This window comes from Macaca thibetana, chromosome 12 (genome assembly GCF_024542745.1).
Source record: "Macaca thibetana thibetana isolate TM-01 chromosome 12, ASM2454274v1, whole genome shotgun sequence".
Lineage (NCBI taxonomy): Eukaryota > Metazoa > Chordata > Mammalia > Primates > Cercopithecidae > Macaca > Macaca thibetana.
The window spans coordinates 63,820,186-63,834,462 of NC_065589.1; the positions used below are offsets into that span (position 1 = coordinate 63,820,186).

The 14,277-nt window shown below is 39.0% G+C and overlaps 1 protein-coding gene across 8 annotated transcripts in view; it reads left to right on the forward strand.

Moving 5' to 3' along the window:
* Positions 1 to 2: 2 nt before the first annotated feature.
* CCDC141 (coiled-coil domain containing 141) overlaps positions 3 to 14,277 on the forward strand; it is a 258,308-nt gene continuing 244,033 nt past the window's right edge. For 3 of the 8 annotated variants that reach the window (XM_050750520.1, XM_050750516.1, XM_050750521.1), the window contains exons 1-2: positions 10,880 to 11,412; positions 13,869 to 13,991. In XM_050750520.1, coding sequence (XP_050606477.1) covers positions 11,311 to 11,412; positions 13,869 to 13,991 — 225 coding nt within the window. In that variant the 5' untranslated portion in view covers positions 10,880 to 11,310. Of the gene's footprint in view, positions 119 to 10,878; positions 11,413 to 13,868; positions 13,992 to 14,277 lie in introns of those variants that run through there. The other 5 variants (XM_050750519.1, XM_050750517.1, XM_050750515.1 and 2 more) reach the window with 4 other exon arrangements.

Consider the following 14,277-nt stretch of genomic DNA (forward strand, 5'->3'; position numbering starts at 1 on the left):
GTGAATGCTGGTGTGAGGCGTTTGGCTTGGAACGAAGATGCAGATCTGAACCAAACCATATTACCCTCACATCTTGTCCATGTCCTTATCAAGCCAGGTAGCAAAAGTGATTTTAAAGGTAAGAAGAACTATGACACAAACCCAGAGCAGTTTTATTATAATGATTGCTTTACATCCATGTATAAAACTTGTTCTTGTATTAACATTGCTCGCGTTGATTTGGGGAATTATTTAAAAGGGTTCTTCTCATTTCCAAGGCATTTCAGTTTGCTATATTTCCTAGATGTTGTCATCACATCTTCCTATCAAAATGCCTCACGTGTGTATTTTGTCTTCCCCATTGTGATGGTAGGGTGTGGGGGTTGCTGAAAACGGAGATAATTTTGTACTCCTTTTGTTGTCTTTTAAGGGGTCTTGGTGCAGTGCTCTGAGTCAAAGGACTCTGTTGCAGGTGTTCAACTGTGTAGATTAGCTGAGTGACGAGTATGTGTGGACATTTGTACAAATTTGGATATGGCACTAGGATAGTAGAACTTACTCCCTGTGAGACTGGAGCAAGAAACTAAGAGGGGAGCAGTTGGGGGTCTCGACTTACTGGCTTCATGAACTTGGATAAGTCACTTTACTTCTCTTGCCTCAGCTTTTCAACTCATATGGCAGAGCTAATAGTCTAGAATACAAGCCCAGAGTACAGCATTGTTGAGAGGCTCAACTAGATCAAATGGCTACATGTTTTACAAACTTAAAATGACTGGATGAACTCGGGCCTTGTGTACAGTGGGTGCTCAGCAAACATTGGTAGCGAGGCCATTGGCTCTCCCTGCTAGCAGGAGCTCAAAGCAGGGATGGGCCAGAAGCAGAATCCAAACTTTCCATAATATAGGCCGACTTTGCTTTTGAAGTCCTTCCTTTGAGTGTGGAATTTGTGACAGGAAACGGGTTTGCTTGGAGTGGTGAGGGTTGCGTGGGGTGGGGTGCAGATGATCTGCTACTTTTGTTTCCATTTTGGATTTCCAGGTTTCTGTGAGTTTCTCTCATCTTGTTTCCTGTTTTTCCTAAAAGCCTGCGTATATGAGTATCTTTTTTCCTGCAGGTGTTTCTAACTTCTTTTTCCTTCCAGACAGTCTCAGTAATTATTGCCTTTCATGTGGGTTCTATGACCGAGGTGAGTGATGTAATAACAGAAAAGAAGATTCCCATAGCAAGGGATAGCTATGTGAATGCTGGTGTGAGGCGTTTTGGCTTGGAATGAAGATGCAGATCTGAAAAACCATATAATATATATATATACACACACACACATATGTATATGTATATGTGTGTGTGTGTGTGTGTGTGTGTGTGTGTGTATGTTTTTTGAGACAGACTCTCACTCTGTTGCCCAGGCTGGAGTGCAGTGGCGAGATCTCGGCTCACTGAAATCTCACTGAAGTCTCCATCTCCTAGGTTCAAGTGATTTTTGTGCCACCATGCCCAACTAATTTTTGTACTTTTAGTAGAGACAGGGTTTCACCATGTTGGCTAGGCTGGTCTCGAATTCCTGACTTCAAGTGATCTACCTGCCTCGGCCTTCCAAGGTGCTGGGATTACAGGCATGAGACAGTGCGCTTGGTCAGATTTTTTAAAACTCAGTTAAATTGTATAAAAATGATTTACTAAAGTATATTAAAATATGTGTTTTTCACTAAACTGATGCCAATAAACTATCAGTGAATCATCGAACATCACCACTGTACAACAGAGACAGCCCATTATAACATTCCTTAAAACAGTCTCTATAACTTACATATCTATACCCCATATATACATTAATTTCTTCAATCACGTTTTAGTGTTTCTTCATAAAATCTTATATTTTAAAAACTTTCTCTTTTTAACTTTTTACATACTTCCTGCTTCGAATCCATCCACAGGTAATAACCATGCCATTTAGGCTATCTTGCTTTTATTTATTAATAAAACCATGGGTTTTATTAGATCATTATTTCTTCCTTAGCAAGAATGATTGCTGCTTGAGGAAGTGGTGGCTTAGCCTTAGTGTCACTGCTATCTTCCCAAGCCACTGGAATGACTGCTGTTCTCTAGGTCTCTCTGGGGACTACTCTGAGATGGAAAATTCTCAGCCCCAACTGGAATTTAGCCACAGAGTGGAAAAACAAAAGAAATGCAGTTTTCCAAAATCAAGTTGACGAAGACTCCTCCTTTCATTACATATCATCTCCCTGCCTCCTGAAGACTAACTCTTGGGACACTTCTTTGTGTAAAGAGGAATTATAACAGAGAACCCTGCTATGTTGGAGCTTAAGTACACAGCTCAACACAGGTAGGAAGGCAGGTGACTTGAACCCTAAAAAAATAAATTTAGTACATGAAAGCTTTTCAGCAATTAAAAAAAAAATGTTTTCTGGCTTATTGTATACATCTTTCCCATGTAGAATAGAGTTTGCCCAAATCAATAATAGCCATATGTTTACCATTTATTTTAACTTTAGTCTACACATGTATTTGACAGTTTTCTAGATCATGCATAACTCTAACTAGAGACTATTCAAGAAAAATGTCCATAGTAATTTAACAAGTATTGATATTACCTAGCATATCACTTTTGGCGAACCATTGGTTAAAACTAGAGTAAATACAGCCATCTTAGTCTTTTGACCAAGTTAAGTATTCTTTCAATTTGCCCAAGTTTTGTTTTCTTTTCTTTAGCCCTTATAGAAGGGAAACTTGCTAGATATAAAAGTTGCTTGTTTATAATTATTCTACTAGCTCTTAGGGAGAAGCTAAGGATTCATATGTCATTAAACATGTTTAATTGTAAGGAAATCTATGAAAGTCAATACATAGAATAAAACTGCCAATAGGAGTCACAATGTTTTGGACATGTCATTCGTCTTAAGGAAAACCTAAATGTCCATAAAGAAACATCCCAAAGCAGTAATGTGTTGGCATTTGTGGATTAGGTGCTATGGAATTCATTTTACTTCGTGCTCCAGTCTCTTCTTCACAAATAGTTTTTAACAATGTTAAGTCAAATGATGTTATTTCTTGGATGTAAAACCTGCAGTACTTTTCTATCTCAGAATTAAATCCAAAGTCCTTACCTAGGCTTAACAGTAAGATTATCACATAATCCATCATACAAACGGGATTCCTCTGAAAATGAAAAGAACCTTAGGGGCAATCACTCCAGGGCAACAGGTGTAAACCAGAATTGTCCCCAAGCAAACCAGGACCTAGAGGCACCTACCTAGATGGCCCTAGATGAACTAGTCATCCCTCTCTCTCATATCTCATGTTCTATCACTGTCTCCTTCTCTCTGTCCTCAATTAGCTCCAGCCACAACAACCTACTGGATGCTTTTCAAACATAACAAGCATGTCTCAGTTGCCTGGAATGTTCTTCCCCAGGATAGTTGTGCAGGTCTTGCTGTTTTCATGTAATCCAGGATTTCTACTCAAATCTCATTTATTAAAGAGACTTTTTCTGATGCCCTCCTAAACTAGCATCCCTCTTCCTCTGTTCACTCTCTCCACCTTACTCTGCCTGATTTTTCTTCATAATACTTATTACATCCTGACATAAAATATATGTACTTTTTAATTGTTTGTTTTCTTCCTTTTTTGTGTGAGACAAGGTCTCGTTCTGTCACCCAGGGTAGAGTACAGTGCCATGATCCTGACTCACCACAGCCTTGACCTTCCAGACTCAAACAATCCTCCCACCCCAGACTATAGAGTAGCTGGGACTACAGGCATGCACCACTACGCTCCACTAATTTTTAATTTTTTTGGTAGAAATGGGGATTTCATTATGAAGCCCAGGCTGGTCTGAAACTCCTGGCCCCAAACATCTGTCCCACCTTGGCCTCCCAAGATGTTGTGATTACAGGCGTGAGCCACTGTACCTGGTCTTTCTTGTCTAACTGGGTATGTCTCCCTCACCAGAAGGCAAGCTCCATCTGAGGATGAATTTTGTTTTGTTTATTACTGTGTGCCTGGCATCTAGAATAGTGCCTGGCACTGAGTACATATTTAATTATACTTGATCAATGAACAAATGAGTGCATGCATGGAAGAATAAGCTGTTGTTTAAAATCGGAGGCATCTTTAAGGGGAAAGAGCAACTTCCATTTACTTTTGGATGGCAGTTAAGTGAGAATGCTTGTATTCTAAGAAATAAGTGAGAAGTATCAGGAGGAGCATTACATGATGTAAAGAATGAGTTGGGGAGAAAATTTTGGCTAATGTGAATGATGAAGGTATTCTAGAAATGGCTCACTGAAATGTTTTTACAACTGATTACAGTGAAATAACTTACTCCCTGGTAATGCATATTTTATGTGTTGATAACATGTTGAATCCATTCAGATTGCCTACCTTGTGTTTTAATTCAACTTAATTTTAAAAACTCATTTCAAATTTTGTGGCAGCCACTAGATTTAGGAAATCCCTTAACAGATGATGTTGCCATCTTTTGAATAAGAATATATACCTATCAGACCATCACCTATGTGCCAGGCATTATCTTTAGTGCTTTTAAGTATTATTTCATTTAGTCTTCTCACCATATTATACGGTGTAGGCATTCCCATTATTCCCAGTTTACAGTGAGGAAACTGAAACATGGAGAGATTGAGGCAGTCTGATTTCAGGGTCCATCAACTTCGTCATATTGTGCAATTTTTTTTTTTTTTTTTCGTTGTTGCAATCACTATTCATTTATTATTCCCATTAATTTCTGTATTTTGATAGAAATATTTTAATAGAATTTCCTGATTTCCCTGGCAAATTCTAAATGTAACCTTTTGTGATTCAGTCTACTTAAACCACTACCAGTTGTTTTTCTCTTAGCTTTTATGACAGTGTGTTTTTTATCTTGGTTATTTATTTCACTGTTTATGGTCTATCTTTTCTTACTGAAATTTCAGCTTCTTGAGGGTAGGAACTTCTTTGTTTTGCTCACTGCTATATTACCAATGCAAAAATGCCTGGTATATAGTAAATGCTCAGTAACTGTTGGCTGCATGAATAAATACTGAATGAATGAGTTATATTAATTAGTTGTATCCTTTTACTGTATGACTCATGTGATTCAGTCAACCAATGTTTTTAAGCACCAATTCCATGCCTAGCACCATGTTCCATATATGGACTTAAATGTCAAATCTTCTTCCAAGCACTTCATGTAAAGCAACTCTTAATCTCTACGGTAACTCTATGAGGTGATCTGCAAAGGTCCAAAAAATGTTGGGACATGGCTCCTTTCCAGAAGGAGCTTCCAATAGAGTTGAGAAATAACAATAATGCAAGAAAAATAATTAAAAAATGATACAAGTTTATAATACAAGTGTATTAGGCCATTCTCATATTGCTATAAAGAAATACCTGAGACTGAGTAATTTATGAGAAAAGAGGTTTAATTCGCTAATGGTTCTGTAGGCTATACAGGAAGCATAGCAGCATCTGCTTCTGGGAGGCCTCAGGAAGCTTCCAATCATGGCAGAAGGCAGGAGGTGCAGGCAGGTCACATGAGAAAAGCAGGAGCAAGAGAACAAGGAAGGAGGTGCCACACACTTTTAAATGATCAGATCTTGTGAGAACTCACTCTCATGAGGACCACACCAAGGTGGATGATGCTAAACCATTCATAAGAAGGCCATCCCCATGATCCAATCACCTCCCAAAAGGTCCCACTTCCAACATTGGGGATTACCTTTCAATATGAGATTTGGGTGAGGACAAACATCCAAACTACATCAACAAGCATTTAATTATTAAATTTTGAGTTACAATTATACTTTAAAGAAATAAGTGTCAGGCCTCTGAGCCCAAGCTAAGCCATCATATCCCCTGTGACAAGGGGGTATATATCCAGATGGCCTGAAGCAACTGAAGATCCACAAAAGAAGTGAAAATAGCCAGTTCCTGCCTTAACTGATGACATTCCACCACTGTGATTTGTTCCTGCCCCATCCTAACTGATCAATTGACTTTGTAACAATACACCCTCCCCACCCTTGGGATAATGTACTTTGTGATATTCCCCTGCCTTTGTGAATGTACTTTGTATACCATACCCTCCCTACCCTTGAGAAGGTACTTTGTAATATCCTCCCCCACCCTTAAGAAGGTACTTTGTAATATTCACCCCACCCTTGAGAATGTACTTTGTAAGATCCACCCCCTGCCCACAAAAAATTGCTCCTAACTTCACCGCCTATCCCAAACCTATAAGAACTAATGATAATCCCACCACTCTTTGCTGACTCTCTTTTTGGACTCAGCCCACCTGCACCCAGGTGATTAAATAGATTTATTGCTCACACAAAGCCTGTTTGGTGGTCTCGTCACACAGATGTGCATGACAAGAAGAATATAGGTAGATATTTCAAATTTTTTAAAAAAGTTGATACTTCATCTTGGCCTCAAAAGATGGGAGGAATTTGGATAGATGAAGGGAAGAGGGGAATGATATTCCTGGATAGAACAACTGAATTAAAGTGGAGAACAACAATGACCTTTGGGGTCTGGGAATAATGGTATACATGACTGGGCAGACAGGGAGAAGCCAGCCATAGATAGGTTTGAAACCCAGGCAGAAAAAGTTGAACTAGAGGTGACTGGAATTAGTGAATTGCTGGGTGTGAATATGTGTGTGCATGTGTGCGTGTATCATTTGTAAAATTAAAGAAATGTTTTTTCCAACCTTATCATGTAGATGAAATGGGATAAAGAGTGTAAAGCACTTATTCCAGTTCCTGGCCTGTATGAAGCAGTCACTAATTAGTAGCCATTATTACTACATTAGTGGTAACAGCAGAGAAAGATTTGCCTTGAATTAAAAAAATATTTTATTTTTATGTGTATGAATTTATGGGGTACAAGTATAATTTTGTTAAATGCATAGATTGTATAATGGTAAAGTCAGGGCTTTTAGGGTATCCATCACCCAAATCATTGTACCCGTTAGGTAATCTCTCATCATCTACCCACTCCCACGCCCTCACCTGTACAAATTTTCATTGTCTATCATTCCATTCCCTATGTCCATGTGTATATATTATTTAGCTCCTACTTATAAGTGGCTTTCTGTGTCTGACTTGCTTCACTTAAGATAACTTGCCTTGAATTTTTAATTTGGACAAATAGACTCATTCTGGGTTATCTATACCAGGTCTATCTAATTTGTCTTTATAAAGTTTAATATAGTTTAATCAATAATACTATCGATGAAGACAAACACCTAGGATCTTACATAAAAATGAGCAGACCCCACATATACTCCAGCAAAGAAAATGTGTTATTTTAATGGCATCACCATTGACAGAGTTAAAAATAGTCACATGAAAAAGTTTTCAGACTACTGACTATTTCATTAAAAATGTGCTATTTGCAACTCTACTGAATCCAGTTATAGCCTTATGATTCCCCATGGAGGATAGTTCACTAAAACTCAGTTGGTATAAAAACAGGCATTTCCCAGAGGGATAAACAGAGAAGGCATAATAACCTCTGTAAGATCCTCTATAAACTTCAAAGGTATGAGAATGCCTGGAAGGTTTTTGTTTTGCTTTGTTTTGTTTTGTTTTTGGTGATGATAGGGGAGGCAGAGTATAAATAAATTGTAACTCAAGAAGCTTTCAGTTCTTTAACATTAAAAAATCCATCTTAGTGTACCAGTATCATTAGTACTATATATTCTACACTAACTATTCTTCAAGCTGTTTATATGAGTTAATGGTGCAACTTATAATTAAATATTATTCTAGATGAAGAAAACAAGGCCAAAGTTCTAAATAAGCTAGATGTGGACGGAGAGATCTGAGCCACAGGGCTTCTGTAGACAGAAGGACTAAAAAGTTTAGGAGGAAAAAAAAGAGGAACAGAAAACAAGAGCAGAGGAGAAAAACATGATTCAAGTCCTTTGAAGATTTTAAAGTCAAGAGTTTAAATTTAAAATAAAATAGAAGCCAGTTAAATTCATGTACGCAGTTTGCATTATTGATCATGTCCACCAATGTAGAAAACATTTCTTTTGTGCAACAGCTTGGACCTGCTCCATCTAATTAACAGAAAGAAAGGTCATACACACACAGGGAAAGGCACTACTTTTGTTGCTGAATAGCTGGGTTAATCTTTTAACAAAGTCTTATATTTTTCTAATTCCCTTTGCCCTTAAACCTTGGAATTAACCACACTTCCAGCCATGTGTTCGCTCCTCTTCATTTCCCTTCTACTTTTCCCTCTGTCTGGGCCTGCAATTCCAGACATTCCATGCTACCTTCCACGCCCCTTACACAATCATCCATCCTAACTACAGCTTTGTGGACACAGCCACTCTTAGCCTGTGGTCTTTGCAGCCTGCTGCCAAAACCCTTTCCCACCTGATGGCCTTTATGCAACTTGAGGCACACACTGAGTTTCTAGCAACAGAATTAACTTTAGGTGAAAGTGCATTGAGTTTATTTTTATTTATTTTATTTTATTTTATTTTGAGACAGGCCTCACTGTGTCACTCAGGCTGGAGTACAGTAACACTGTCGTAGCTCACTGCAGCCCCCAACTTCTGGGCTCAAGGTGAGGTAGGAGAATAGGATCTGGAGGCAGGGCACTTAAGGCCAATTCGTGCTGACTTCCTAAAGCTGAATCAAGGAAAAACATCAAGGTCTGGGGGCAGGGAATCTGAGGCCAATTTGTGCTGATTTCCTAAAGCTAAATCAAGGAAGAACACAAAGGTCTGGGGACAGGGAATCTAAGGCCAATTCATGCTGACTGCCCAAAGCTGGGTCAAAAGGGAAACACCTGGGTCTGGGGGCAGGGAGCCTAAGGCCAATTAACATCAACTTCCAAAAGCTAAACCAAAAGGAAAGACCCCATCTTCCCACACCAAGTAGCAAAAGTTCAAAGGCTACTCTCCCTGCAACCCTCCCCCTTTCCCAGGGCTCAGATGGAAAGGGAGAGTGCCTTGGATTTGGGCCAAGTGTGGGCCATCCCTTCATCTTCATAGGGTGTCAATTCACATCAGCCTTTAATTAGCCACGGACAAAATCCTTCATTCAGGTAAGGGATAGCCACTGGGGACCTCATAAGGCATACTTAAAACCCAGAAAACGTTGCAACACGATCCTTATTCAGGGTGGGTCCACTCCCACACTGTGGAGTGCTTTCTTGCTTTAATCCCTGCTTTCGCTGTTTCATTTCTGTGTTTCATTCCGTTGTTACTTTGTGCGTTTTGCTCAATTCTTTGTTCAAAACACCAAGGACCTGGACAACTCACGCTTGGCCTTCCTTCTGGTAACAAACGGATTGTCTCGCCTCAGCCTCCCAAGTAGCTGGGACTAAAGGGGCACGTCACCATGCCTGGTTGATTTTTAAATTTTCTGGAATCCTCCTGCCTTGGTCTCCCAAAGTGCTGAGATTCCAGGTGTGAGCCACCATGGCTGGCCTGCACTGAGTATTTTGAGTGCAAGTCACTATTTGCCGTTCCAATTGGCAAAGTATGCCGTTCCAAATGACAAGCTATGCTTATTGGGCATTTTAGTTTATAGTATAGATATTCTGAGACACAAGTGTCAACTGTTGCCTTTTCTTGAGGACAATTAGCTAAAAACCAGTTGTGATCAGTTCATTTTGGTTTGTCTGGACCAACTATTTGCTCGAGTGGAAGGAGCCTGCCTTCAAGCTTCCAGGTCAGTTACCTCTCTGCAAGCTCTCCAGCCCTGCCATAAAATGAAACCCTTTGCAATAGTTGCTACATCATAGCTTGCTTGACATCTGCTTTCCTGAGCTTGCTCCAATTGTTCCCTTCATGGGGTCAGGTGAAGTTCACGTTGCATAGGGACGAGGATCTAGGTATGGTTTCCATCTCACTGGGGCAGCAAGCAGATGCTGAGCATAGAGGACCTGGGTGGTGGCTACACAGTTGCAGAGCAGCCATGACATGCTCTTGGAAACAAAAATAAGTGTTGAGCACTGAAGTATATGTAAAAGTACTTTTCCCCTTTGAATCAAGAATATGATCATGAACCTTAGCAAAACAAAGCAATGGTGCTGAGTCTTCTGACCCTGAACCTACTATTAAATTGGGCTAAAAGGTTTACAGAGCAAGTAGATTCATTAAAACTGTTTTTTTGCTATACTCTCTGTTCTGGCTTTGTCCCAGAGATTTCCAATGCTTCCAGCAGCTTTGGAGTGAGTAACTCTGATATGTTTGCATCTGACTTCTGACCTAAACTTTAGTGTTATTTTCAGCTGTTCTTTGACACGGAATCCAACAGCTGCTGTTTAATACCACAGACAACTTGGGACACAGGCTGAGTTTCTAGCAATAGGATTAATCTCCCAATGTGGGGCACTGATTTGAAGCTGGCTATAATTTTCCTGCACAGGAGGTGGGGCTAGGGAATAAAAATCAAGCCTGAATACAGTACAGTGCTTTCCTTTTTGTTTTTGTTTTTAATTGCAGCAAAATATATGCCTTAATAACCTTTAACCACACCAAAAAATTTTCTTGCTGCAATTAAAAAGGAACAGCAAAGCATTTTGCTTTCTCATGGTGTTGATAACTGAACTTGAAAACCCTGTTCAGTGGAGCAGAATAGTCACAAAGAAAATCTCAAATGATAGGTACCTATTTATAAATGCTGGTTGAAATATTTTTACAAAATTCCTAAGAAATCTGAGGCTCTGAGAAAATGTGGTTATTCCATCTAAACTTCATTTGGCAAAGAACAGTAAGTTTTAGAAAAGCAGGTTAATCTAAAACTGTCTTTTAAGCAATTTGTGACTTAACCCCAAGACAAATACCAAAGCTTTTTTAGAGTACACTTTGGTAGTTTTCTTTGCCTGAGAGAGACTTCAAAAATCTTGAAAAGATTGATAGCCAGGTCAATGACTTACTGGTTTCAAAGTCCGTGGTTACAATTGCATAGTTTCGGTGGCAAAACTAATTTGGGTTGTCAGGATGTAATTTTTTTTTCCATTTGTTATCGAGCATCAGCTGATAAGGAAAGAGCTTGAAGCTGTCCTCCACATTTAAGATAACAGCAAAAATAACAGGCACTTAGCGTTACCATACTAGGGGCGTGGCAGTTCTCGTTCGCTTCGCTCCTTTCTCTCTCACGATAAACTCAATGGGGTTGTCTATTTTTAACCTCCTGTTCTTTCCTTTTGGCAGAGTAATCAGTGTGAGCTGAGCTCTTTCCCTGAATGAATCCAAGTAAGCCTGGTGGTTGCGTTCTGAAATGACCAGCAGACAAGCAACTGTCCAGAGGCTGCCCAAAGTATAAACTGTGGTTCTAAAGTACCATGTCCAGCCAAGAAAGTCCTAGTGTGGAGCTTTCTACGACGACAGTCAGTTCAGTTGCTGTGCAGGCTGGGGACTCCAAAATCGTTATAGCTGTCATAAAGGTAAGCTAACAACTTCCTTTTTTCTGTGCGGCTGTGGGCTTCTAGCTGTGTGTTGAAAATCCTAAAGAAAATTCTATGCAATCGGCAGGACACAGCATAGAGAAGACAACGCGGAAAGCACTGTTACTGCTTTCTTAAATTGGCTACTAAGAGGAACCTCTGCAAGTTTCAGCAGTTACCAGAGATTCTCTTTCCTTTCAGTCAGCCAGAAAGCATCTACAGCTGCTTGATTTAAAAAAAAAAAAAAAAGAAAAGAAAGAAAGATAAAGAAAAGAAAACTTCTAGCATATACTATTAATTTGGTCTTTAAAAGCAAGGCATTGGTAATTGGAAGCTCATGATTGCCTGACTAAAGAGTCCAATGGACCTGTGAAATGCTCGTGATTTTTGAGAGTGGATGTGATGGAGGTGGGAGGAGGCAGGTCCTGACAGACATGGGGAGGGCACAGCTTTAAGCATGATGGAACTCAGAAAACACCTAAGGAAAGGGCTCCGATATGTGCCCTTGGCAACACTGGTTTTGACATGGTAAAGACACTGCTAAATCCTTGTTCAGTAATGAAGACCCTGCAGGGAAAGGTACAAAAGGTTTGTGTCAAATTTGTTCTTAACAGCAGGAAGTAGAAGCCACTTAGGGTTTACGATTACTGCATGTTTTATGACAAGCCATTTGCCCATTTGCAAAGATGACCACACATCTTTGGGTTGAAGAAGACATCCATGATTTTATTCTCCATGGAAATGCCCTGCAAAAAAAAAAACAAAACAAACAAACAAAAAAAACCTTTCAAGCACTAGACTTGGGCTTTAGATGATATTCCACCTAAATAATTCAGTGTTTAATGAAGGGAAAGCTGGCAAACAAGCTGATGGTCACAAACCAGTTACTTTCAGGTCCCCACCAGGCTTAATTGAATGACTTTTCTGGCCTTTTGTTAGAGCATGGACAGCAAGCGTGTTTACTTTAACTTAATTGCTGTGAGTTTTATGGTAATGTGAAAATTCATACCAGGAAAACAGCACTTGATATTGAGCAAAACGATTCACTATAGAAGGACAGAATGGAAAGTGCTCCTACCGAGGCAGATTTTCTGGTGGTGTGATACTCATCTCCCACAGGAACCAGGCCTCTGCTGACTTCCTCACCCTCCCATCTTTTCAGAGTCCCGGAGTGGAGATGAGAAGAAGCCTGGCGCAGAAGTGGTGCGAACAGACCACTTGCACAGGATTAATGATACTTTGAGTTAACTGCAGATTTCAGCAATGAGGGAAAAGAGGCAAACTCACTATTTTTCAAAAAGTTAACTTTTCATTTCCTCAAATATGAAACATTCTTGGAGCAGGATGAGGAATAATATTAGAGGATAAATTACAGAAGAATCAGAGGTAGCTTGCACACAAAAAAATTACTCTGGAAATTACACTGGAAAATTACATGGGAAACTCTTATTTTAACTGAATTGTGTTTCTAAGAATGCTCCCCCACTACCCTCTCCTCAGCTCTCTTACCTTACTGCCATCTCCATACAAAACACACCCCAAGCAATTCAGAGTAGAAAGTCCGTCTTAATGGAATAGGAGTGCCTGTGTGTGATTTATAGTGACTTTCCAAACTGTCTCAGGGGACTGAATATTTTCTAAAATAGAAACACGTTTTTCTAATTTCTCTTTAGTAATTCATGTATCTACATGCACATGCCTGTTAGTGGTTCCTTTTGCTTAATGAGTTGTTGCTTCTTAGAAAAGCAATTCCTCAGGAAATGCAATGACAAATTATGTCTTAGAGCGGTGTAAATCTTGTGTGGAAAGCAAGCTGACTGTGCTCAAATGGCAGTTGTCACAGGCATCTAATTTTGTTAATATTTTCCTACATGCTTTAATGAATATTCAACAACTAAGGTTGGAAAACAGTATATTTTACCTTTGAAATAAGATAAAAATCAATTCCTTCATCTGATATTTATTATTTTCAGCTAAACCAGCAAGGCCAATGTAAAGACACTTATCAAGCTAAACTGCATTTACAAGAACTTTCCTCTATGGTGAAATTTGCATCCTACTTGCCCAAGTAGAATTTCACTGTTTTTATTGAGTTCAGTTTTATGAGTGAGAGAAGATACAGTTGTGTAAATTATTCTGTAACTTTATAATATTCAGTAATATGTAATCCATCGTATGTTTTCCTCATTTGGGAATTTTTAACTCAAATCCTATATGCCATGAGAGAATAATTTATCCTAAGAATAAAAAATAAAAGGCAGGGCATGGATTTATATTAGATCTGCTGTTTCAATTGAAGTAAACCCCATATCTATGGAAAGAATGGACAAAATAGAAAATAGAAAAAAGTGTTTACTGTATAACTGGAAATTTTAAAGATATATTAAAAATGAGAAGAGTGAAGAGGAAGGAGCAAGAGGAACTAAAAGTGCACTTAATTTAATTTTTATTTTTAGTGTGGCAAATGGGTACAACTTCAACTGGCTGAATCACAGCCCAATCTTCTAGAAATTGGCAGCAGTCAAGATGAAACCAAAAAACTTCTTCATGATCATGAACTTCTTTTGGCCAAGCTCAAGGTAAGATACTAAGATGTGAAGCAAAAACAAAATTAAAGAGAAATTAAAAAACTATTTCTTATACTTCTTGATTCCTCTGCTGTTACTGGCCTAGTGCCACTTTAATATGGTACCAGGTAGATAATGGAAAAATCAGTAGTTATTTACACACAAACAGCATCAGAGAGAAGTAACAAGATTTAAAAAAATTTTCCCTAATGTGATAGAAAATATGGAATGATAATATTTTCACTGTGGAGAAAATAATTTTTTTTTCCTGGCTGCCTCAGTGGAAAAAAAAAACTCC